Genomic DNA, 26,423 nt, shown 5'->3' with positions numbered 1-26,423 from the left:
AAACTCAATGCTGTGCACATATGTCTGTGCTCAATCTGGGCAGTTACCAAACTCCATACATGTGCACATGAACATGAGTCCAAAACTGATAGTGAGTAAAACATGGAGGAGGAGGCCTTTGTGTGTTTTAGCCTAAGTGTATAATAGGTCACTTGTCCAAAAAGGTGGAGATGCAGAGAAGATTGAACCTCCATCATTCTGACTTCCCAAAAAAGTCCTAAGAATATCAGGTGGGGAAATACCTTGTGCTCTCTTCAGCCCTCCTTTTGACACTGAGCCACTACACTTTGTATTTAATGTTCATTGGACAAGATGAGCGAGTAGCTGAGAGGAAGTTCCTGACCCATTAAAAGCAAGGGTCTGTGCTGGAATCCAGGACCGTTTCCTTGCCAGAAGCAAATGTTTATAATTAAATCACAGGTTGTCAGGCTTCTTTGTTTCCTCATGATCTCCTCTATTTTTGGATGCCCAGGGGCCAGTATCTAAAGGAGGACCAGAGACCCTGTAATACTATCATATTGAACATGTTTCGTTTTTCCAAAATAGCCATTTTTTCTCCAATGTGGTGAGTTACAGGCTAGAATTTACCTAAACGTGAGTTTATTTCCCATATCCCCTCCATGAAAAGATACTAGATTTTTTCACTTAAAAATGTATTTAGCCCCATCAAGTGTATGCCTTCATGAGGTTTGGCAGTGCAATATGACACTTTCCTATATATTTAAGATATTCACATTGGAACAAAACTAGAAAATTGCATCTGGAATTTTCTGGGTCAACATAAAAAAATTATTTCAGCTAGAAAATATTCCACCTTCATCTCTAGGGAAAAAAAAGAAGTGTTACTACAGTCCCCCAGTCTTTCAAAGGACACAGTCACTCAAGGTTGTTCTAGTGGCCCCAGGGCTATTGTGCTGCTCATTAACCAATTGGTCTCAGAAGGAATTGCCATAACAGCAGACAAGAAAAAGTATTCACAGATATTAGAAATGACATAAGAAGAAAAAAGGAGCCATTTTGTGATGTGTAGCACCCATAAGAAACACTCTCTCTGAACAAAAAATCATTTATATTTTCACAGCATACAATTATCACACCTGCGGCAAACTGGCAAGTTAGCTAAGACAATATAAGTAACTTGGTTATTTTCTTTCCTAATTGTCCTAAATCATTAGAATTTTTACCCATGTTTATATGAGATTTTAAACGCAGCTGTATGGAGAACCAAACAGTGACAGAGTTCATCCTTGTAGGCTTCACGGACGTTCGCTGGCTGCAGATCCTGCTCTTCTTTCTGCTTCTTGTCATCTATCTCCTGACCCTGCTGGGGAACCTTGTCATCATTGCCATCACCCTGCTGGACCACCGCCTCCAAACTCCCATGTATTTTCTCCTCAGGAACTTCTCAGTCCTGGAGATTGCCTTGATCTCCAACTCCATCCCAAGAGCTCTGTTCAACCTGGCATCAGGTACCAAGCTGATATCTTGGGGAGTGTGTTTTGCCCAATGCTTTTTTTACATCACTGTGGGCACCGCTGAGTTTTTTCTACTGGCGTCCATGTCCTTTGATAGGTATGTGGCCATCTGTAAGCCCCTGCATTATGTTTCTATCATGAGCAATCAGCTGTGTACCCAGCTGGTGCTGGGCTCCTGGATTACAAGTTGTCTGTATGTTATTGTCCCATTTATTCTGCTGGCTCGGTTGCCCTTCTGTGGCCCAAACATCATTAATCATTTCTACTGTGATACCATGCCAATGGTTAAACTTGCCTGCACAGATACTCAAAACCTACAGTTCTTTGGTTTACTTTTGGCCACAGGCAGCATCCTAGGCACTTTTTCCATTAACATCACCTCCTACATCAAGATCTTCTCTGCGGTGCTGCGCATCTCTTCTACCTCTGGAAGGCAGAAAGCTTTCTCCACATGCATCTCCCACCTCATTGTCGTCACCATCACATACAGCAGCTGCATCTTCATGTACCTCTCTCCCGCGGGCAGTGGCAGAATGGACCTCAGTAAAACGGTAGCTGTCTTCAATCATGTTGTGGGGCCTCTGCTCAATCCCTTTATCTACAGCCTGAGGAACAAACAAGTCAAAGAGGCCTTGAAAGACACTATCAGTCAGATGCTGAAGTTTGTAAAAGGTGCAAAAATGTAACAGGCTCACACCAAGGGTGGACAGCAAAAGGAAAATATTTTCTCGCTTTTCCTGTCTCTCCCCTATCTAGTTGGTGCTCTCTTCCTGTTCATAAGGGCAATTATAAGTCATAACAAGGATAATGTCAATATATTTTGTCATGAGTTATTCTGAGCGGTACAGTATTCTGCAGGAATATCTGCTACATTGAGTGGTTTTACTTAAATAATAGAGTTCTAGAAAATGTTTTTTTTATAAGGAATCAACTTCTGTTTGTTTGTTTGTTTTTACCATTTTTCGTCCTCTTCCTTATGCTATATTTCACAATATTTTCTAATCCTGTTTTAAAAAATATAGCAATAATAACAGTACGCCCATTAATGGCATGTACAACTTCAAGCTTTCACAGTTGTTGAAGGCAGAGGGAAACTTTGTTATTCTGTGTGCCTGGCATTTAAAACCCCAATTATTCTCAATGTGATCCTCATTCCATCTTATTTTGGGGATTAGTGTTACTGAGTTGAGCCAATAGAGTACCTTGTTATGTATTCAAAAACATAGTATAATCTTGGTTAAATGTGCACTTCTTCATTCCTACAAAGATTTTAGGAAAAGTCTTTAAAATTATAGGTAAGTGGGAATTCAGCACTTGGCACTTTACTAGAAAAGGAGAGAAAGAAAATATGAAAAGTGTCATGTTTAAGATGTTTCATTTCCAAATCAAGATATTTAATTTGGAAAGACTTTCTATGAAAGAAATAGTTTAACAGAAAATATCTACATGGCTATTTCTGGCTATCAGGAATCATTGTGAATTTATAAAAGAGATTTAAAATTGCTTCCCTGCTGCCTTTGTAGAAGGAAAATGTAGGGTGCCTATATACATGCATGGCAGGCATTTCAAAAGGTGCTGTAACTGTTGTGCTTTATTTAAAGTTTATTAAGTACAGTGCCTTAAAACTTAATAGGCTTTCTACAGCAGGGGTGGGAAAAATACAGCCCATGGGTTGGATCCAGCCCACCAGGCCATTCTATCCAGCCTATGGGTCCCCTAAAAAAATTAGAAAATTAATATTCATTTGCCCCCCGCTGCCTGTCAAAGATGACAGCAGTCAAGGGCAGGAGGACCCAGAGGAAGCCACGGCAGTCTCCTGTCTGTGCCCACTCTTGGCAGGGACACAGCGGAGAGCCAGAAAAGCCCTGCATGGTCTCTGGGCAGCTACCGCATGTAGTGCCAGCACGGGGAGGGGATGATTTCACAGTCAGGGTGGCTAGGATCTGGAACCAACTTCCAAGGGAAGTGGTGCTGGCTCCTACTTCATGGGTCTTTAAGAGTAAGCTGGATAGTTACCTAGCTGGGGTCATATAAGCCCAATGTTCTCTCCTGCCCGTGGCAAGGGGTCAGACTTGATGATCTGCTCAGGTCCCTTCCGACCCTACATCTATGAATCTATGAAGCCCCGGGTAGGCGGCACCCCCCAGGCAGGGGTCATAGCAGCACTCGGCGTCAATACCGTTTTCGGATTTTTTTGGTGTGGTACCTTCACTTTTCCCTTGCTGAAGACTTCCTCCTGGCCCCTCCTGTTTGCCTGCCTGCGCGAACGCCGGCACAAACACCGGCACGCCCTTACAGCTCCCTGCTGGCTCAACTAAAAGGGATCCGGGGGGCACCAGTGGCAGGAGGGGAGGGGCTGCATTTCCCCTGCCCCAGCAGTAGTTTGTGCTTCACCACTGCTGCTGCTCTGCCCATCAGGGGAGCCTGCACCCACCACGGGGCCCAAGCTCTCAGTGGCAGTGATGAACAAACTGAAGCTGAGCACAGGAGAAAAGCATCTCCTCCTTCCCACCACCACTGGGCAGTCTACCAGACCCCGCTCTGTACTAGACGCTGCTGCAGCTCCTTTGCCACCAGCTCTGTGCTGCCCAGCGTGGCAGCAGTGGCCATGTGGAGCAGCCATGCTAGGCAGCACAGAGCCAGCAGCAAAGGAGCTGCAGCAGAGCCTGGTGCGATGTGGGCTCCCCCAGCAAACACTGCCCAGAGGTGGCAAGGAGGGGGGTGCACTTTTCTCCCAGTCAGCAGAGGTTCGTGCCCCACTGCCACTGTTGCTCAGCCTGACAGGCAAGCCCAGAACCAGTGTGAGCCCCAGGCTGGAAGTGGCAGCAACAAACAAATTGCAGCTGAGCGCTGGGGGGAAAAGCAGCCCCTCCTCCTGCCACTGCCAGCCCTTCCTGTGGCATCTGCTTGGAGTCCACGTGGAACTACTTGGGCCAGCTCTCTGTTGCCACCACTGCCCCATGGGGCATTGGGGATGTGGTGGAGAGGCAGGACAGCCCTGTCCTGCTGCCAACGGCAGCAGCAGAGGCAGCAGCGGGGGCAGCAGCAGCTGATCCCCCTAAGGTAAGTGGAGCAGAGGAGTCTGTGCAGCTGGGGCGGATCCGGAGGGGAAGCCCTCCAGATCCCTTTTAGTTGAGCCAGCAGGGAGCTGTAAGGGCGTGCCGGTGTTTGTGCCGGCGTTTGCACAGGCAGGCAAGCAGGAGGGGCCAGAAGGAAGTCTTCAGCAAGGGAAAAGTGAAGGCACCACACCAAAAAACCCCAAAAATGGTATTGATGCCAAGTGCTGCTACAACCCCTGCCTGGGGGGTGCCACCTACCCGGGGCTTTATAGATTCATAGATGTAGGGTCGGAAGGGACCTGAGCAGATCATCAATTCTGACCCCCTGCCACGGGCAGGAGAGAACATTGGGCTTATATGACCCCAGCTAGGTAACTATCCAGCCTACTCTTAAAGACCCACGAAGTAGGAGCCACCACCACTTCCCTTGGAAGTTGGTTCCAGATCCTAGCCTCCCTGACTGTGAAGTCTTCTAATGTCCAGCCTGAACCTACTCTCAGACAGCTTATGGCTGTTATTCCTTGTTACTCCAGGAAGTGCCCGGGGAAACAGGGTCTCTCCCATTCCCCACTGGTCCCCCCTGGTAAGTTTATAGATGGCCACCAGGTCCCCTCTCAGACTTCTCTTGTGAAGGCTGGACAGGTTCAGATCCCATAGCCTCTCCTTGTAGGGCCTGCCCTGCTGCCCCCTGATCATATGAGTGGCCCTCTTCTGAACCCTCTTGATGCTGGCCACATGCCTCCTAAAGTGCGGCACCCAGAACTGGATGCAGTACTCCAACTGTGGCCTGACCAGTGCCGCATAGAGGGGAAGGATCACCTCCTTGGCCTTTCTCGTGATGCATCTGTGGATGCATGACAAGGTGCAGTTAGCCATCCTGACCGTGTCCCCACATTGGTGACCCATGTTCATCTTTGACTCAATAATGACTCCAAGATCCTTTTCTGCCTCTGCACTGACGAGAAGGGAGTTCCCCAGCCTGTAGGTATGCTGCTGGTTCATCCTCCCTAGGTGTGTACCTTGCACTTCTCAGTATTGAAACCTATCCTGTCCTTGCCCACCCCTGTAACTTGTCCAGATCTAGTCATAGCCTGTCCCTCTCCTCTAGCATAAGCCTCTCCACTTCTCCCCACATCTTACTATAATGCGCGAATTTGAACAAGACACTTTTCACCCCCTCATCCAAGTTGCTAATAAAGAAATTGAACAGTGCAGACCCGAGAACCGAGCCCTGGGGAACCCCATTGACCACATCCCTCCAGGTCGAATAAGACCCATCCACCACCACTGTCTGGGTGCAGCCCTCCAGCCAATCTGCAACCCAACTGACTGTGTAGGCATGAACACCACAGTCACCTAAATTTTTAATGAGAATGGGCTGAGAGACAGTGTCAAAGGTCTTCCTAAAGTCCAGAAAGACTACGTCCACTGCAACACCTGCATCCAAGGATTTTGTGACCTGGTCATAGAAGGCCACCAGGTTGGTCTGACAGGACCTGCCTCTAATGAACCCATGTTGGTTGCCCCTAAGCATAGTCTCCCCTGCTGGTCCCTCGCGGATGTGCTCCTGGATAATTTTCTTGAAGAGCTTCCCCAGGACCAAAGCAAGACTAACAGGCGTATGTTTTCCTGGGTCCTCCTTCCTCCCTTTTTTGGAAATGGGGGCCACATTGGCCCTTTTCCAGTCTTCTGGCACCTCGCTAGAGCACCATGAGAGCTCTTAAAGCTGTGCCAGTTGTCCCGCAATGACCTCTGCCAATTCCTTCAGCACTCTGGGGTGGAGATCGTCATGACCTGCTGATTTGAACACGTCTACTCCCACCATAAGTTCCCTGACTAGGTCCTCACTGACCTTGGGCCTGGCTGCACCTCCCCTGGGTAAAGACAAGGAGGAAGTTCCTGACCCATTAAAAGCAATAGTCTGTGCTGGAATCCAGGACCTTCTCCTTGCCAGAGACATACGTTTGTCATTGAATTATGGGCTGTCAGGCTTCTATGTTTCTTTCTGGTCTCATCTAATTTTTGGATACCCAGGGGCCAGCTTCTAGAGGAGGACTGGAGTCCATGTAATGCTACTCTAGTTGAATGTGTGTTATTTCCAAAATTGCCATTTTTCTCTAATGTGCTGAATTATAGCCTAGAATTCAGCTGACCATGACTTCATTTCCCATATCCCATTCATGAGAGAATTCTACATTTTTTTTTTTCAGTTTAAACATGACTTTAGCCCCTTTGAGTCTATGCCTTCACTTGGTTTGGCAATGAAATCCCACACTGTCCATATATTTAAGAGAATGGCATTGGAACAAAAATTGAAAAATGCTCCCAGAATTTTCTGGGTCAACATAGCCCCCCCCCCCCCCCAAAACAAAACAAAACAAAACAAAAAACACCAAAAGACTTCCGGTAGAAAAATGTCCACCTTCAACTGTAGGACGAAAAATAATTCTTACTAAGTCCGTGAGTCTTTCAAAGGAGACAATCACCAAAGGTTTTTCTAGTGGTCCCAGGGCTATAGTGCTGCTCATTAACCAATTGGTCTCAAAAGGAATTGTCATAACAGCAGACAAGAAAAAGTAATCATAGATACTAGAAACAAGAAGGAGCCATTTTGTGATGTAGCAACCATAAGAAACACTCTCTATGATCACAGTTAGTTTATTTTTTTCACAACATACAATTATCACACCTAAGACAAATGGTGACCAGTTAGCAAAAACAATATAAGTAACCTGGATATTTTCCTTCCTAATTGCCATCAATCATAAGAATTTGTATCCATGCATATATGAGATTTTAAACGCAGCTGTATGGAGAACCAAACAGTGACAGAGTTCATCCTTGTAGGCTTCACGGACGTTCGCTGGCTGCAGATCCTGCTCTTCTTTCTGCTTCTTGTCATCTATCTCCTGACCCTGCTGGGGAACCTTGTCATCATTGCCATCACCCTGCTGGACCACCGCCTCCAAACTCCCATGTATTTTCTCCTCAGGAACTTCTCAGTCCTGGAAATTGCCTTGATCTCCACCTCTATCCCAAGAGCTCTGTTCAACCTGGCATCAGGTACCAAGTCAATATCTTGGGACGTGTGTTTTGCCCAATGCTTTTTCTATGTCACTGTGGGCACCGCTGAATTTTTTCTGCTGGCGTCCATGTCCTTTGATAGGTATGTGGCCATCTGCAAGCCTCTGCATTATGCTTCTATCATGAGCAATCAGCTGTGTACCCAGCTGGTGCTGGGCTCCTGGATTACAAGTTGTCTGTATATTATTGTCCCATTTGTTCTGCTGGCTCGGTTGCCCTTCTGTGGCCCAAACATCATTAATCATTTCTACTGCGATAGCATGCCGGTGGTTAAACTTGCTTGCACAGATACCCAAAACCTACAGTTCTTTGATTTCCTTTTGGCCACAGGTAGTGTCCTGGGTACTTTTTCCATTAACATCACCTCCTACATCAAGATCTTCTCTGCGGTGCTGCGCATCTCTTCTACCTCTGGAAGGCAGAAAGCTTTCTCCACATGCATCTCCCACCTCATTGTCGTCACCACCACATACAGCAGCTGCATCTTCATGTATCTCTCTCCCACGGGCAGTGGCAGAATGGACCTCAGTAAAACGGTAGCTGTCTTCAATCATGTTGTGGGGCCTCTGCTCAATCCCTTTATCTACAGCCTGAGGAACAAACAAGTCAAAGAGGCCTTGAAAGACACTATCAGCCAGATGCTGAAGTTTGTAAAAGGTGCAAAAATGTAACGGGCTCACACCAAGGGTGGAAAGTAAAAAGAAAATATTTTCTTGCTTTTCCTGTGTTTCCCCTATCTAGTTGGTGCTCTCTTCCTGTTCTTCAGGACAATTGTAAGTCGTAACAAGGATAATGTCAACATGTTCTGTCATGAGTTATTCTGAGCGGTACAGTATTCTCATTCCATCTTGTTTTGGGGATTAGTGTTACTGAGTTGAAGGCAACAGAGTAACTTCTTGTCACGTATTTTTAAAATATAGGAGAATGATGGTTTAATATGAACTTCTTCATTCCTACACATATTTTAGGAAAAGTCTTTAAAATTACAGGTAACTGGGAATTCAGGTCTGGCAGATGGCTGTGATTTTTTTTCTTCATCTTTCTCCTCCCTTCCCCTTCACCCTCTCCCAGTTTCAGGGATAGCTTTCATAGAATCACAGAAAGTTAGGGTTGGAAGGGACCTGAGGAGGTCATCTAGTCCAACCCCCTGCTCAAAGCAGGACCCTCAGTCTGCTCTTCTATTGACTAAATAATCCCAATTCCCCCAGTCTTTTTGTTGCCTTCTGCTAGACTCTCTCCAGTTTGTTCACACCCTTTCTATAGTGGGGTGCTCAAAACTGAACATAGTACTCCAGATGTGGTGTCACCGGTACTAAATAGAGGGGAATAATCACATCCCTTGACCTACTGGTCACACACCTGCCAATGCAATCCAGTATACCATTAGCCTTGTTGGCAGCAAGAGCACTCTGCTGGCTCATATTCAGCTTATTGTCCACTGTAATCCCCGTATCCTTTTCTGCAGAGCTGCTGCCCAGCCAGTCAGCCCCCAGCCTGCACCGGTGCATGGGACTGTTCCAACCTAAGTGCAGTGTTGACCCTCATGAGATTTCTTCTGGCCCAATGCTCCAAGTTGTCTAAGTCACTCTGAATCGTAGCCCTTTCCACCAGCATATCTACTACTCCCTCTAGCTTAGTGGCATCTGCAAACGTGCTGAGGGTGCACTCTATGCCATCTTTCAAGTCCTTGATGAAGTTATTGAACAAAACTGGCCCCAAGACTGCCCCCCGGGGCACTCCACTTGATACCGACTACCAAGTAGACATTGAGCCTTTGATTACTACTCTCTGATCCCAATGCTTCAGCCAGTTTTCTATCCACTTTTCAAATGCATTGAATTATAGTTCTTAATATTAGCTGATATTCATTATGAATTTGAAAACACATTTTTTTTCCTTTTCTTGTTTAAGTGCTACTTCTGTGTCCAGTCTGCTAGGAATTCAGAGTGTGGGTAGAATTTCTGGTTCTCTGGAACCTAGACAAGTGTCCCAATCAATTGGCTATTAGACTTAAGGGTAGTTGGGTTTTTCTTACACTACTGTGCAAAAGACATGGGATGATACTCTTGCTTTTTGACCAAACAATGGCTGGCCATGTCTCATTTTTCAAACCATGTTTTCAGAAAGCACCTACCTACCTGAGTGATCTTATTTGGTGACAAAGAACACACAGCTATAGTGGTGCAGGGATAGTATAGAAACACTGGTGGAAACAGAATATAAAATCTGCTAAAGGTACCAGAAACGACAATTTCTTTGCTACTTTCCAGGTATACAAGTACCACAGAAGCACAAGTCAAGGTGAAATAGGATTTGGATCTTACTATCCAGATGCTTAAGGTTGTAAAAATGGCTCCATTCACTGATTTTTGACCTGCAAAGTGATCTCTTCATTTCACATCTCCCCACTGCCCCAAACTCCCCACCCTGTTATCATTTGTCATATGATGGCACTTTACTAGAAAAGGAGAGAAAGAAAATATGAAAAGTGTCATGTTTAAGATGTTTCATTTCCAAATCAAGATATTTAATTTGGAAAGACTTTCTATGAAAGAAATAGTTTAACAGAAAATATCTACATGGCTATTTCTGGCTATCAGGAATCATTGTGAATTTATAAAAGAGATTTAAAATTGCTTCCCTGCTGCCTTTGTAGAAGGAAAATGTAGGGTGCCTATATACATGCATGGCAGGCATTTCAAAAGGTGCTGTAACTGTTGTGCTTTATTTAAAGTTTATTAAGTACAGTGCCTTAAAACTTAATAGGCTTTCTACAGCAGGGGTGGGAAAAATACAGCCCATGGGTTGGATTCGGCCCACCAGGCCATTCTATTCACCCCTTGGGGCCCCTAAAAAATTTAGAAAATTAATATTCATTTGCCCCCTGCTGCCTGTCAAAGATGACAGCAGTCAAGGGCAGGAGGACCCAGGGGAAGCCATGGCAGTCTTCTGTAATAGCAGGGCCCTCCTGCCCATTCCCTCCCCACAGCCCAGCCAAAAGCTTCTAGCCTGGGACCATGGGGCTGTTCACACCTGCCTGCCCTGAGTGGGAAATTCAGATAAGAAGGGAGTGGGGGGATGGGCAGGAAAGTGGAGAAAGTGGTGGCAGCGGTGGGGGGAGTGGAAGGGTGTAGGCATACAGAAGCACGGGGCCCATGCCAGTGTCCTGGAGCCAGCGCTGTTGGGACCCAGAGCAGGGTGGCAGGAGCATGGGGCATGGGCTGCAAGGGGTCACTGGAGCCGGGCTGCACTGCACCACCGGACAGAGAGGAGAGCTTGCCCGGCTCCATAGAGCCCCAGCCAGCTGGGACCCTGCGCTCCTGCTACCCACTCTGGGCCCTACCAGCGCTGGCCCCAGGGCATCGGCACAGGTCCTGTACTCCTGCCCAGATGCTGCATGCCCGCTTGCTCCCAGCCATGCCTGCCTCAGCCCCGTGGCACAGGCAGGGACAAGCATACAGCCACAACTCTGCGCCGTGTTTGCCCATAAGGACCGAGCAGTGGTGGTAGGCAAGAAACAAGCTGCTGCTAAGCACAGGGAAAAATCATCCCTTCCCCTGCCAGTGCTCCATGCGGCAGCTACCCAGAGCCCATGCAGGGCTGTCCTGGCTGTCTGCTGTGTCCCTGCCACTCTGTGGGGCAGCAGTGGCAATGGAGAGTGTGCACTCCCCCAAAGTAATTGCCATCCGCAATTACGGATTGCATCCGTAAGTGGCTATCCGCCCAAAGTAATTGCCTGCTCCTGGTCTACAACTTTGTAAGAGTTTAGTGCCTTGCTATAATTCTGTAGAGTAGGAGTCAGAGGACACCAAACACTACACAATGCAGCCTGAGATTGCAGGGAAGTCCAGAACTACTTGGCAGCATGATTAGGTCACTTGTCCAAAAAGGTGAAGATACAGAGAGAATTGATACTCTATCTTTCTGACTTTCTAGCAAAGTCCTCTGAATATCAGGCCAGAGGTAGGGGATTACCCTGTGCCCTCTTCATCCCTATTCTGGCACTGAGTCACTGCACCTTGTATTTAATATTCATTGGACAACCAGGTAAAGAGCAAGGAGGAAGTTCCTGACCCATTAAAAGCAATGGTTTGTGCTGGAATCCAGGACCTTCTCCTTGCCAGAGGCATATATATGTGTGTCATTGTATTATGGACTGTCAGGCTCCTATGTTTCCTTGTGGTCTCATCTCTTTTTTTGGATACCCAGGGGACAGCTTCTAGAGGAGGGCTGGAGCCCATGTAATGCTACTCTAGTTGAATGTGTGTTATTTCCAAAATTTCCAATTTTCTCTAATGTGCTGAATTATAGCCTAGAATTCAGCTGACCATGACTTCATTTCCCATATCCCATTCATGAGAGAATGCTAGATCTTTTTTTTCAGTTTAAACATGACTTTAGCCCCTTTGAGTCTATACCTTTACTTGGTTTGGCAATGAAATCCCACACTATCCATGCATTTAAAATAATGGCATTGGAACAAAAATTGAAAAATGCCCCTGGAATTTTCTGGGTCAACATAAAAAAAAACCCCAAAAATACTTCAGGTAGAAAAATGTCCACCTTCAACTGTAGGAGGAAAAATAAGTATTACTAAGTCCGTGAGTCTTTCAAAGGAGACAATCACCAAAGGTTTTTCTAGTGGTCCCAGGGCTATTGTGCTGCTCATTAACCAATTGGTCTCAAAAGGAATTGTCATAACAGCAGACAAGAAAAAGTAATCATAGATATTAGAAACAAGAAGGAGACATTTTGTGATGTGTAGCAACCATAAGAAACACTCTCCATGATCACAGTTAGTTTATTTTTTCACAACATACAATTATCACACCTAAGACAAATGGTGACCAGTTAGCAAAGACAATATAAGTAACCTGGATATTTTCCTTCCTAATTGCCATCAATCATAAGAATTTGTATCCATGCATATATGAGATTTTAAACGCAGCTGTATGGAGAACCAAACAGTGACAGAGTTCATCCTTGCAGGCTTCACAGACGTTCGCTGGCTGCAGATCCTGCTCTTCTTTCTGCTTCTTGTCATCTATCTCCTGACCCTGCTGGGGAACCTTGTCATCATTGCCATCACCCTGCTGGACCACCGCCTCCAAACTCCCATGTATTTTCTCCTCAGGAACTTCTCAGTCCTGGAGATTGCCTTGATCTCCACCTCCATCCCAAGAGCTCTGTTCAACCTGGCATCAGGTACCAAGTTGATATCTTGGGAAGTGTGTTTTGCCCAATGCTTTTTCTATGTCACTGTGGGCACTGCCGATTTATTTCTGCTGGCGTCCATGTCCTTTGATAGGTATGTGGCCATCTGCAAGCCCCTGCATTATGCTTCCATCATGAGCAATCAGCTGTGTACCCAGCTGGTGCTGGGCTCCTGGATTACAAGTTTTCTGTATGTTATTGTCCCATTTATTCTGCTGGCTCGGTTGCCCTTCTGTGGACCAAACATCATTAATCATTTCTACTGTGATAGCATGCCGGTGGTTAAACTTGCCTGCACAGATACCCAAAACCTACAGTTCTTTGATTTCCTTTTGGCCACAGGTAGTGTCCTGGGTACTTTTTCCATTAACATCACCTCCTACATCAAGATCTTCTCTGCGGTGCTGCGCATCTCTTCTACCTCTGGAAGGCAGAAAGCTTTCTCCACATGCATCTCCCACCTCATTGTCGTCACCATCACATACAGCAGCTGCATCTTCATGTACCTCTCTCCCACGGGCAGTGGTAGAATGGACCTCAGTAAAATGGTAGCTGTCTTCAATCATGTCGTGGGACCTCTGCTTAATCCCTTTATCTACAGCCTGAGGAACAAACAAGTCAAAGAGGCCTTGAAAGACACTATTAGCCAGATGCTGAAGTTTGTAAAAGGTGCAAAAATGTAATGGGTTCACACCAAAGGTGGAAAGCAAAAGGAAATTATTTTCTCACTTTTCCTGTCTATCCCCTCTGTAGTTGGTGCTCTCTTCATGTTCTTCAGGACAATTATAAGTCATAAGAAGGATAATGTCAACATGTTATGTCATGAGTTATTCTGAGCGGTACAGTATTCTGCAGGAATTTCTGCTACTTTGAATGGTTTACTGAAATAGTAGAGTTCCAGAAAATGTTCTTTTTAATAAGGGCATCCAGCTTCCGTTGCTGGTTTGTTTTTTTTTAACCATTTTGTGTTCCTTTTCCTTACGCTACATTTCACAGTATTTTTTAATCCTGTTAATAAAATATAGCAATAATAATATACTCATACATTATTGAACCTCTTTAATCTTTCACAGTTCTTGAGGGGGGACCTGGTGGCTGCCTACAAACTCATCAGGGGGGATCAACAGCAAATAGGCAGAGCTCTTTTCTCCCCAGCACCACCTGGGCTGACAAGGAACAATGGTAATAAGCTGATGGAGAACAGGTTTAGGTTAGAGATCATAAGGCAATATTTTACAGTTAGGGTTGCCAAAATCTGGAATCAACTTCTCAGGGAAGTGGTCCTCACCCCTACCTTGGGCAAATTCAAGAGGAGGTTGGATGATCACCTGTCTGGGGTCTTGTGAACCCAGCATTCATTCCTGCCTGTGGCAGGGGGTCAGGCTAGACGATCTGTTCAGGTCCCTCCTGACCTTAGCTACTATGAAACTATACTGCTTCCATGGGTACAGTTACTGGGGGTCCAGAGCCACAGCCCAAAACTGAATCTCACTAAGTAGCAAGGCAGTGGAAGAGGAGAGCAAAGAAAAAGAAGGAATTGCTTGCAGACCATGCTCTACCATGGAAAGAGGAAAAACTTCACAGCCATAACTGGATATTGGAAATGTTGTCTGGTTGTTTACCAGCAGTCAGGAGCAGCAGTCAGAGAAAGCATTATTGATGTTTAGTCACATTGTGAAATATGGATTTCACAGACATAAGGTAGAGCACTGCAAATTCATAGCTCAATCAATCTCATTATTTCATCGATTAAGTAGGTGACTACTAATAACTGCAGATTGTTGGCCCTTTTTCATCAAACAGAAGATGAAAGTAAAATAACCAGCTGTCATGGAGAACCAAACCATGACCATAGAGTTTACCTTCATGGGATGCATGATGGTTCACTGGCAGAAGATCCTGCTCTTCTTCATATTTCTCATTATTTAACTGTTAACCTTAATAGGAAACTTACTCATCATTACCATCATCATGCCATATCCAGACTACCACACGCTATCTCCTCTGCAATTTTTTTCCTTAGAGATAAGTTTAACATCCACGTCCATCCTGAAAGGTTTTGCTCAACTTGGCAATAGGCACCAAGTCAATCTGTGTGGTCAGGTATTTTACCCAGTGCTTTCTCTACATCATAATGGGCACTGTGAAGTTTTTTCTTGCTGGCTTTTGATCACTACCCAGCCAATGGTGACTGAGTTGGCTAGTTTAAGATTAGCTTGGCGGTGCCTACATGAACAGTCATGCTATTGACCTGATGAAGAATGCCTTGTATCTGAAAGTTTGTCTGACTTCATCCCAACCATGCTGTAGGTCCCACAGAAATCTCTCTCTTGCATGTAGACAGTGATAGCTTTCACCCGACTCTTTAAAAGAAAACCTCAAGTCTCTGATTCCCTGTAAGATCTGATGTCAGTGTAACTCAAGTGAACCAAACAGGGCTGTTCACATGCACATGTTTTATAATCTCAGCTGCATTTGACATTTCTTTTTATAAATAGATTAGGTTGTGATTTTCATAATGACATTGGTGAAGAATTCAAATACATTTACACAGCTATAAAGTTCTTGTCATAATCATCACTTCCATTGAGGTCATCATTACAGTCACTGTCATCATCAGCATTTTTATTAGTAATTATGTGAGTAATAAAAGTCTTCACTTCTCTTTGAAGAGATTTTAAAAGATGTGTGTGTATATATGTGTGTGTGCATATATGTGTGCATATATATAAGTGTATATATGTGTGTGTGGGTGTATATGTATAGGTGTATGTTTGTATATATATATATATATATATATATATATGGGGGTGTGCATGCACTTGTGTGTATATATATGTGTGTGTCTGTGTGTGTATGTGTTTATATATAGTAGCCAATTGCCTGTCAAGAATGATGGGGGAGGCGGGAACAGAGCGTCACCACCCAGTGCCCTGTGCTGCTGCCGTAATAATGTAATAATGTAATAAGTAATAATATAACATAATTCCACCTTACACCGTAATTCTACCGGTACACTATGAAAAGCTCTGTGCTTGTTTCATAGATTTCATAGACATTAGGACTGGAAGGGAGCTTGGAAGATCATTGGGTCCAGCCCCCTGCCCCAGGGGCAGGAAGTCAGCTAGGGTCAAAGGATCCCAACAAGATAGACATCCATATACAGGAGTCCCACAAGTTCTCTGCAGAGTCAAGGGGGTTGCTGTGTCCTTTTGCTACCTTTCCTCCGAGATGGGATAGACATTGCTTCTGCTTTTAGGATCACTCCCTTGAGGAGCAACCACTCTTCCTGAACTCCCCTCCCATCCCCTCCCCTTCAAGTCGTGGTCCCTTAGGGCCTTGCCGACAAGCCTCCTAAGTTTGTCAAAGTCAGCTTTCCTGAAGTCAAGAACTTCTGCATTGCTGACTGACTTGCCAGCTTTGTGGCAGATATTGAGAGTGATCAGCTCATGGTCATTGTCTCCCAGCTTCCCTTTGATTATTAGGTCACTGACTAGATCATCCCCCTTTGCCAGTACCAGGTCAAGCAGCACTTTACCTCTTGTCAGTCCATAGACTTCTTGAGTCAGATAGAGCTCACCCACACATGTGAGGAAGCTTTGCAACCATTCAGATTTGGCTAAGTGCTCTTCCCATGAGATGTCTGGGTAGTTGAAGTGTCCCATGACACCCATGCACTGAGAGTGTGCAGCCTTAGCCAATTCTTTGGCAAATTCCTGGTTGAACTCTTGCTCCTGATTAGGAGGTCTGTAGTAGACTCCTACCATTGTGTCCCCTGTGCCATGTTCACCATGGATTTTTAACCCAGAGGGTCTCCAGTGATCCTCCCTAGGTGTCAATGTCAGCTTCCAGGGACATGTAGCTTTCCTTGACATAGAGAGCTACACCCCTGCCCCTTTTATCTGCACGATCCCTCCTGTACAGGGTATAGGCATCTATACCTGTGGCCCAGTCATAGGTAGAGTCCCACCAGGTCTATGTTATCCCTATGAGATCATAGTCATTCTTGTTTAACAGGAGGACCAGTTCCTTCTGTTTGTTCCCCAAGCTCCTGGCATTGGTATACAGGCACATAAGTGTCCCATTGGTAGCCCTAGTCTTCCCTACACTCTCAGGAGGACACTGTTTCAGGGCTGGGAGATGGGTGGATTCCCTTGTGCACTTTAGCCTGCTGGTTTTGCAAAAGTTGCCCAGTGGCCTTCCTGTGGCGGTAGTCCCCCCACCCCCCGGCAGGCTTAGTTTAAAGTCTGGTCGAGCAGGTCAGCCATTCTGGCTGAGAAGATTTTCCTCCCCAGTGAAGTGAGGTAGAGGCCATCTCTTCCCAGCAAACCACCGCCTCTCTCACAAAAGAGCAGACATCTTTGTTAATCGTGACATCTGAGTTTCAGATACCTTTGGAAGTTGTTTCCCTTTCTTAAAATGCATCATATACAAAAAGCTGAAGGAAAACATTTCAACTATTTTTATTGTCTCTAGAAAATATAGTAGTTGTAATTGGTGTCATGGATGAAGTTAATATGGGTATTATGGGATGGAAACCTCCTTCAAGTATAGAAAATGGTGGCATTTTGCTGACATGCAAGCACTATAAAAATCAGACCTGAAGAAAGGATAAGCGTTGCTGTTATCTTTACTGTTGTTTCCAGCTGTATAAGAAGAACTGTTATTACATAAAGGCATACATCCCACTCAGTCCATTACATGTCTAGGGCATTACACTCCACTTATCCCCAAAATATTAAATGTAGCCTGGGAACATGACCTTTTTCAACCTGGTGAAGTCCAAACCTCTCCCATTTTTTCATTAAACATCCTAGCAAGCCTCTGGTGAGACCAACTGTCCCACCCTGCAATCACAGCTCTCTCATCCTAGCAACATAGACCCTTCTGTGAGTCTATGGACAGATCCTGTTGCACCCATAGATGCCCATACCTTTCCCATTGCTCTGCCAGCAACCCAACCTTGTTTTAATCAACTAGCTTGATTCTAGCAGCTATGAAATGACTATCTCCTACACCACTGTATCCATGTGACAGGAAACAATGTTGGTATCACTGTAAGGGAAATCTGGTGTTCCCCTTTTTGTTCGATGGATGAAGACCTTTCCTACATTTTCTCAATAGCCTCTGTGACTAAGGCACTTGCTCTTGAAGCAGAGAACTTGGATGCTAGGCGTAATAAACCCAGAGGAGCTTTAGAACATCTATTTCCCACCTGAGATGCATGAAAAGGAAGTTTTCCACCCTAGGTGTTGATGGTGCTGGGAGCAAGGCTGGAGGCTGCAGCAGAGGCAGCTGGGCCAGCAGCAGGGGCTGCCATTTTTGGGCCTCCTCCACGTTGGTGCTTGAGGCCAGTGCCCTACTTGCCTACCCCTAGTTACACTGCTGTTCTGCCTGTCCACATGGTCCTTTTAATTTCCAGCCCTTAGGATAGATCGGGCTGGAAGACTCCATCGTTCCTTCAGGTTAAATTGGGCTACTGTGCAACCAGAATGAAAGATTTATGGGCCCAACAAAAGAGGAAGTCCATTGAGTTGTGGATTCCTGGCCATTGTTTCCAGAGAGTTTATGTATTTTGTATTCAATACACATGAGAGAAAAGCTTTGGGAAGCAAAACTCTGAGCTTCCTCATTCCAGCAGTAATGCCCTCCAGGCTGGGATGAGCATTATGTTTATACTTTTTTTGCTGTCCTTCTTCCATGACTCTTCTGTCCACAGTGTGAAAAATCTTACAATGTTCATAGTCAGGAATATAAGCAGAAACAGAGTGAGTGAATAGCTTGTGTCCATTCTTAGTGGCAGAACTTGGATTACAAGTATGTTCCCAGGCACCCAACCAAACACAGATAATAGATTGCTCAGCCTCCAAGTTGTATACCTCTCCCAGTGACTTTTCAGGTAAACTACATTAGGTGGTAGTCAGGGACACAACACAGTGGCACAGGTCTGAGTATGGGCAAGGAAACCCACATAAGATGCAAGGACATTATTTGGGGGTGAATCACCCTTCTTCTTCCCAACCCCACTCTTCAAGCTGCTAGACTGCAGGAATTACTTGAAAGGGCTTGGGTACAATGACCTCAGGTACAATTCCACCAGTTAACAGTTCTCTTTCTGACTGCAGAGCAGATATGCACATAGTCCTTGACTGTAGCAAAACATTCCTGCAAGCAAGCTAACGGAGTATGGTTGGATGACTCAACTGTAAGATGGCTGGCTGGATTGTCAGGCTCAGTGTGTAATACTTGATGGCTTGATGTCTAGTTGGTATCAAGTGGAGTGCTCCAGTGGTTGTTTCGGGGGCAGCTTTGTTTAATTTCTTCATAATCAATCTGGACAAAGGGATAGAGTGCACCCTCAGCAAAAATACAGATAACACCAAGTTGGAGGGAGTATTAGATACACTGGAGGTTAGGGTTAGGACTTTGAGAGACTTCAGCAAATTGGAGAATTGAACTAAAAGAAATCTCACAAGGTTCAATAAGGACAAGAGTAAAGTCCTTCACTTTAGATGGAACAAACTCATGCACCGGTACAGGCTGGGAACTAACTGGCTAAGCAACAGCTCTACAGAAAAGGTGGTTACAGTGGATAAGAAGCTGAATATGAGCCAACAATTTCTCCCTGTTGCAAAGAAGGCTAATGGCATACTGGGCTGCTGTTAGTAGGAAAGTGGCCAGCAGATTGAGGGAAGTGATTATTCCCCTGTATTCAGCACTGGGGCAGCCACATCTGGAGTTCTGTGTCCGGTTTTAGCCACCCCACCCCCCCACTACAGAAAGGATATGGACAAATTGAAGAGAGTCCAGTGGAGATCAACAAAAATGGTTAGGGGCCTGAGGAGGGTAGTAAAGCACTAGAACAGGTTATCTAGAGAGAACAAATCCTCAATCTTGGAGGTGTTTATAACCCAGCTTAGACAAAGCCTTGTCTGGGATGATCTATTTGGGAATGGTCCTGCTTTGAGCAGGAGGTTGGACTTGATGACCCCCCGAGGTCCCTTCCAGCCCTAATTTTCTATGATTCTATGATACTATAGACTCTGTCCTTCTCCAAGGTCTCATTAAAGCAGGTTGTAGTGAGAAAGACTGTGCTCTCACCACTTTAGACAGCTGTTCCTCCTGCTTAATTTCTTCCTCTTCAAAATAACATTAATTCCTTGACAGCTACTGTTATTAACTGCTGGCCTCTTGGTTTCCCCATAAAACTGAGTGAGGAAAGTGGGCCTTATGTTCCGTACCCTACGTTTCATAAAGGTTCTGCTTCATTTAGCAGAGAAGATGCCCCTGGAGCAACTGACTAAGGCAGATGGTCACCAATATTTTGGATCAAAGGACCACTTTCATCCCTCATAAATATCCAAAGGGATTCCATAGTTCATTATTCTGAATGTTTGACTGCAGACACTCTAAAGGTGTTTCTGTCATCCGCATACCATATACGTAGATCAGTTGATCCTCAAGCATGTCCTCACACGCGGGAACCACTGACCAAGAGAGGATTAAGGTTTCAATGGAGATACCATGGAGTGAATTGCAGATTGGGTCTTATGAGGGTTTTGTAAAGGGCTGGGGTTTCTTTTCTCTCAATGTATTTTTTGTCTTCCAAAAAAAATTGCTACTGCTCCTTTTTGAGGGGTCAGAGAAGGGAGGGATCATTTGTTTTGTTTGTTTTTTTTCTGTTTCATATCAATTAACTTTCCTTAAAGCCAAGTGAAAAAATCCCTCTTGTTTTGATATTGAAACTGGTCTATGTACAGTCCTTCTGCAAACAAGGGACACACTGGTTTAACACAATGTAATTTGATGCAAGTAGTTTCTATTACAACATAACTAGCGTCTTCACATTCCTGTACTAATACAAGCTACGTATGCATGAGGCAAGGATTTCTCATTCTTCATTAGATCTGATGAAGAATGTCTTGCATTCAAATACTTGTCTAACTGTATGCCAACTACATAATTGGTCCAATAAAAGGTATCACTAAGAAATTCTTGCCTCTCACATAATTTATGGACTTACAGCTACAACATCAGTCCTACACTACCAGGGCAAATTTTATATACATACACACACACACACACACACATATATATATATATATAGAACAGAAAATTTGGCATCAATGTATAACTAGGAACTTTTGTGTGGATGTAGGTAACACTGATTTCAAGTGCAATGTGTAATCAGATCCCTTATATCAAGACAATCTGTGATATTAACTTCAAAGAACCACTGAATGACAACAGTTCTTTGGTGTAGTCAAGGATTCTGAAATCTTGATGGGAAAATGCACTTTGAAAAGGTATGGTCTTTTTGGGGTTTCTGCCTACAGAGGATATAGATACTATGGATCACATTATAAGTGTAAACATTCTGAAATATGTAATGGCAAATTATGAAACTCTTACTTTTTTTCTAGATTCTGCTTCTTTTTAAAATTCAAACCTGTTTAATTAAGAGAAGTTTTTACAGATGACTAAACCAATTTGCTAGTAACCTCTTTATACTGGCATCTTTTTAGAGAGAGAGAGAGAGAGAGAGAGAGGAGAGAGAGACAGAGAGAAAAATGGAGAGAGAGAAGGAGAAAAAAAATCCTTTTATGGTTGTCAGTCTCTCATCTCAGAATTTTTTGGCTTCTTATCAAAGGTCGTTGTTCCAGGTGAGAACGTTTCTCAAGGCTTTCTTCACCTGTGTGTTCCTCAGGCTGTAGATGAAGGGGTTCAGGAGGGGGGACACGACATTGTTCAGAAGAGCCACAGACTTACCAAGGTCCACCCCACTGCTCCCTGTTGGCTTGATGTACATGAAGATGCAGCTGCCATAGGTGATGGAGACCACAGTGAGATGGGAGACACAGGTGGAGAAAGCTTTCTGCCTTCCTAAGGCAGAGGGGATGTGCAGAATGGTGGATAAGATATTGATGTAGGAGATGATGGTGAGGATGAAAGTGCCCAGGACGCTGCCTGTGGCCAAAATGAAATCCACAAATTCTAGGTACTGGGTGTCTGTACAGGCTAATTTAATGACTGGCCCACTGTCACAGAAGAAATGATTAATAACATATGGCCCACATAGGGGCAACTGAAAAAAGAAAATGAAGGGAACAACATTGTATAGAAAGCTGACTGCCCAACAGGACAGCACCAACCAGCTGCACAACTGGTTGTTCATGATGGAAGCATAATGCAGTGGCTTACAGATGGCCACAAACCTGTCAAAGGACATGGATGCCAGCATGAAAAACTCAGCAGTGCCTAAAATAACATAGAAAAAGAATTGGGCAAGACATCCAGCTGCAGATATCAACTTGGTGCCTGATGCCAGATTGAACAAAACCATCGGGATGGTAGCAGAGGTGAAGCCGATCTCCAAGAGGGAGAAGTTCCTAAGGAGAAAATACATGGGGGTCTGGAGGTGCCGGTCCAGCAGGGTGAGAGAGATGATGACAACATTTCCCAATACGATCAAGAGATAGATAAGGAGAAGTGAGAAGAAGAGCAGGATCTGCAACCAACGAACATCTGTGAATCCCACGAGGATGAACTCTGTCACCTTGGTTCTGTTCTCCATGCGAGCTACTTGCTTAGTGGCAAATGAAAATGTTGGTGGTCTATGATGATTAGTAATATTAATAATAGAACAGCCATGTAACTGATTGAATATACAGTGATATAGGTAAGGGGCTCCAAAAAATGCTGTCTTTTTCTGTGAAATAATTATTTCAGTCTAGTTGAACAGAATGACTTCTTGCCATAACTGCTGCCTATGGCAAAGGGCCATTTGTGTTTCTAGGTCCCATTTATTATCTTTTCCTTTTTACTTTTCCCATATGCTGTCACAAGAATTCCTCTGGAGACTAATTACCTTATGAGGAGTAGGATCCAACTGAGACATTACAACAAGCCTTATGTTGATCATCACTTCAGAAAGTTTTGGAAAGTGCCAAAGTCTTGTTTTCCTTTCTTGAAAAGCTGCAAACATGAGAGGTGGAGGGCCATGCTCTGCTTGCTTTCATTTTCCTGTTTCCCAAATGTGGTTTTTATTGTTCTTATTGTAATTATTATAAGCCCATTCATATGTTGCCCTGTGGGGTCAGGCCAACTCTCAGGATCTCAATATTGTGCTGTTAGACAGGAGGGTGTGACACAATTGCACATATACAACACACAAATCAATTGGATGCACACACACACACACACACACACACACACACACACACACACTACCAGCTCAGGCACATACACATCCAAACTAGCGTAGGCACATGCATACTCCAGGCACGTCCAGACTGCCATGTATTTTCTCCTTAGGAACTTCTCCCTCTTGGAGATTGGCTTCACCTCTGTTACCATCCCGATGGTTTTGTTCAATCTGGCATCAGGCACCAAGTTGATATCTGCAGCTGGATGTCTTGTTCAATGCTTTTTCTATGTTATCTTAGGCACTGCTGAGTTTTTCATGCTACAAAACTATGAAACTATACCTATCACCAATTCATCCAGGAAGAGCACACACCAACTGCTGAAACTTCCTTAGCCTGACGAAGGGTTTTTGAACCCGAAAGCTTGCTTAATAAATATTCTCCAACTATTTGGGTTGGTCTAATAAAAGATATCAAATTCACCCAAGGAACCTTGTCTGCCTATGTCCTTAGACCAACACGGCTACAACCTAAACCCCTATCACCAATTCAAGCACATACACTCTACACCCCAAAAGTTAGACAAAAATCAATTGTCCATACATGCACACTCAGTACACATACACAGATAACTAATTCATATATCATGCACACAATTACATATATATATATATATATATATACACACACACTCACCAGTTCACACACATACAATCCACCTACACATAAGTAAGTTCCTAACTTGGATAGCACAGTATGTATGTGTGTGCTTGGGACACCTGGGATACTTGGGGGAAGGTTAAGGTGAGAGAGAGAGAGTTAAAGTGTAGGGAATGAAAATCGCCAGAACCAGGATTAGAACCAGTGGACTAGAGAGAAGCTGGCTGAAGAACTGAGGCTTGGGTTTATTTAAGATCAAGTGGCCCCAGGGTTACTTGAAGTCACTGGTGCAAGGGAAGGGGGAAAAAAAGAAGCCTGGTGGCAAGGAGGAGACAGGCAGGAAAAAGAGAGAGACAGAAACCTGGGAGCTTGGGGCTGGAAACTGAGGCAGACAGGTCAGATATGGGGGGGCAGATAAGTGATGGCAAGGAGAAGACAGCCAGGAAAGAAACTGAAACAGAAACCTGGTTTCTCAGGGGAAAAGGCAGTGGGGATAAGACAGTGGCAAAGAAACAGGGGTTTTGGAGGCAGAGAGGAGCTCAGGACAGGTGTTGGAGGTGGCGGTGAAGCAGGAGAGGGAGAAATGAGACAGAAGTTAGAGGGGCGAGAAGCAGAGATTGGAGCAGGGCTGAACCATAGTAAAGCAAAACCCCACTCAGGGCTCCAAATAATAGCTTTACTAAACATTAATGTTCCTTGAACTGATGGTCTGTTTTCTAGAAAGAGATGGAAAATAATTTCTGGTTTTGTGTTTTATGCCTACACTACAACCACTTCCACCACCACCATCATTTTGATAATACTTGTTGTGCTTATTATAATTGCTATGATTATTAACTTTCCTAGGAATATAGACAAAAGGATTATATCAGTCATAATGAGGAAAATGACCAAAATCAGAACATAAAACCACATATTGTATTTTCTTGTGGTATGTCCCAATGAAGGGCTTTCACCACTCATGCCATCTTCTACTGCAATTGGCTTGGAAAAACTACAGGATTCCTCCCTGCTAGCAAAAGCTACTTCTCCACTCTAAAGGAATATACAGCCCTTGGACTAAAGAAATATACAGCCCTTGGACTAAGGGGTGTTGCCTGTATTGTCAGATTTTCAGTTCTGTGAACAAAATGATTCTTAAGGACATTAAGATAAATTGAGGGGTTTTCAGAAGTATCCAAGAACCTAATCCCATTAGATGAGTTCTACTTTCTCTATTTTATCTTTTTTTTAATAAGGTTGGAAGGGCTTCTAGAATGTGAATTCTGAAAACCCCAGTGAAGTGATTAGTGTTACCACAGTGTCCTTTGAAAATATCCGAACATGTCAGAATTGGAATCAAAAGTTTTGGAAGGCAGTGAGAGCCTTCAGTAGACATCAGAGTGGGGACACAATGGGGTTACATTGCACAATCTGCTCTGTGAAGTTGGGCAGGTTGCTTTACCTTGCTGTCCCTTCATGTCCCCTCCATTGGTACATATGGGTATTAACATAGGTTTACCTTTAACAGGGATGACCAAAATCTGCTATAAAAAGGGGAACTTCTTGAGGCCTCCTTGCTGACTTGGTGGCCTACATTCTGATTCAGGTGCATAAGGCTGCACATCTCTTATGCCCATAGGCACTTTTGTTCATCCATCAGCATTTCAACTTATTAAAAAACGTAGCACTTAAGTCTCTCAGTACCTCCTGTACTTGTTTGTTCCTCAGGCTGTAGATGAAGGGGTTCAACAGAGGGGTGACCACTGTGTTGAGAATGGCCACCCCTTTGTTCAGGTCCAGTCCCCTGGCCCGTGTTGGCCGGACATACATAAAGATGCAGCTGCCGTAGAACATGGTGACAACGATGATGTGGGAGGAGCAGGTGGAGAATGCCCGTTGCCTCTCTTTGGCAGATGGGAGGCGCAGAATGGTGGAGATGATATGGATGTAAGACACGGCTGTGATGACCAATGTGCCGAGCAGTATGATTACAGCTAGAATAAAGTTAATCAGCTCAATGAGCCGTGTATCAGCACAGGCCAGTTTGAAGAGAGGCGAATTATCACAGAAGAAATGGTCAATGACATTTGGGCCACAAAATGGCAGCTGGGAAATGATAATGGTTGTTATGAGGACAGACAGGAGGCTGCCCAGCCAACAGATCATCACCAACTGGATACAGAGGTGGCTGTTCATGATGACCGGGTAGCGGAGTGGGTTGCAGATGGCAACATAACGGTCAAAGGACATAGTGGCCAAGAGAAAAAACTCTGTGACCCCCAGAAAAAAATAGAAGAATAATTGAATGAAGCAAGCCACCACCGAGATTGTTTTCCTCACAGACAAGAGGTTGCTGAGCATCTTGGGTATGACAACAGAGGTGAAGCCTATTTCTAAAACAGAGAAGTTCCGGAGGAAGAAATACATGGGGGTATGAAGGCGGCGGTCCACCAGGGTGATGGTGATGATGACAATGTTCCCAGTCATGGTCAGGAGGTAAGCGAAGAGGAGAGCCAGGAAGAGCAGGATCTGCAGCCATCGGGTCTCTGTGAAGCCCAAGAGGATGAACTCAGTCACTGCTGTTTGGTTCTGCATGGTACCTCACTTTCAACCTCTTGGACTAGAATAGAATAAACAGTTTGGAATGAATAGGATCCCTCTTTATGGGAAAGACCACCCACAATTCTATGAAAAAAATCATACAAAAGATGGTAGATCGTTTCTTTACTCCACTGTTTCCTAGTGCCTTGGCTACAGGTGATCACCAGCCACACTGGAGAATTGTTTTTGTCCCAAGAACTTAT

General features: G+C 44.6%; 5 protein-coding genes across 5 annotated transcripts; 3 read left to right on the top strand and 2 right to left on the bottom strand.

The window, feature by feature from the left end:
- The first annotated feature begins 1,216 nt into the window (after window positions 1-1,216).
- Window positions 1,217-2,161, top strand: LOC102574046 (olfactory receptor 6C75). Its single transcript, XM_006267847.3, has one exon. It carries the CDS (start codon window positions 1,217-1,219, stop codon window positions 2,159-2,161), a length of 945 nt encoding a protein of 314 aa, XP_006267909.3.
- Window positions 2,162-7,344: 5,183 nt separating this feature from the next.
- On the top strand, window positions 7,345-8,289 carry LOC132251519 (olfactory receptor 6C75-like). The gene has a single exon (XM_059731351.1). The coding sequence runs from the start codon at window positions 7,345-7,347 to the stop codon at window positions 8,287-8,289; it is 945 nt and encodes a 314-aa protein (XP_059587334.1).
- Window positions 8,290-12,570: 4,281 nt separating this feature from the next.
- LOC109285492 (olfactory receptor 6C75-like) lies at window positions 12,571-13,515 on the top strand. Its single transcript, XM_019496709.1, has one exon. The coding sequence runs from the start codon at window positions 12,571-12,573 to the stop codon at window positions 13,513-13,515; it is 945 nt and encodes a 314-aa protein (XP_019352254.1).
- A 7,513-nt stretch (window positions 13,516-21,028) lies between these two features.
- LOC102569583 (olfactory receptor 6C65-like) lies at window positions 21,029-22,406 on the bottom strand. The gene is made up of 2 exons (XM_006272845.3): window positions 21,512-22,406; window positions 21,029-21,102 (listed from the first exon to the last, which is right to left on the bottom strand). The coding sequence occupies exons 1-2, from the start codon at window positions 22,404-22,406 to the stop codon at window positions 21,029-21,031; spliced, it is 969 nt and encodes a 322-aa protein (XP_006272907.3).
- A 2,869-nt stretch (window positions 22,407-25,275) lies between these two features.
- Window positions 25,276-26,214, bottom strand: LOC132251518 (olfactory receptor 6E1-like). Its single transcript, XM_059731350.1, has one exon. The coding sequence runs from the start codon at window positions 26,212-26,214 to the stop codon at window positions 25,276-25,278; it is 939 nt and encodes a 312-aa protein (XP_059587333.1).
- Between the last annotated feature and the right edge of the window lie 209 nt (window positions 26,215-26,423).

This window comes from Alligator mississippiensis, chromosome 7, assembly GCF_030867095.1.
Source record: "Alligator mississippiensis isolate rAllMis1 chromosome 7, rAllMis1, whole genome shotgun sequence".
In the NCBI taxonomy this organism is placed as follows: domain Eukaryota; kingdom Metazoa; phylum Chordata; order Crocodylia; family Alligatoridae; genus Alligator; species Alligator mississippiensis.
This window is presented reverse-complemented; position numbering and strand designations above follow the sequence as displayed.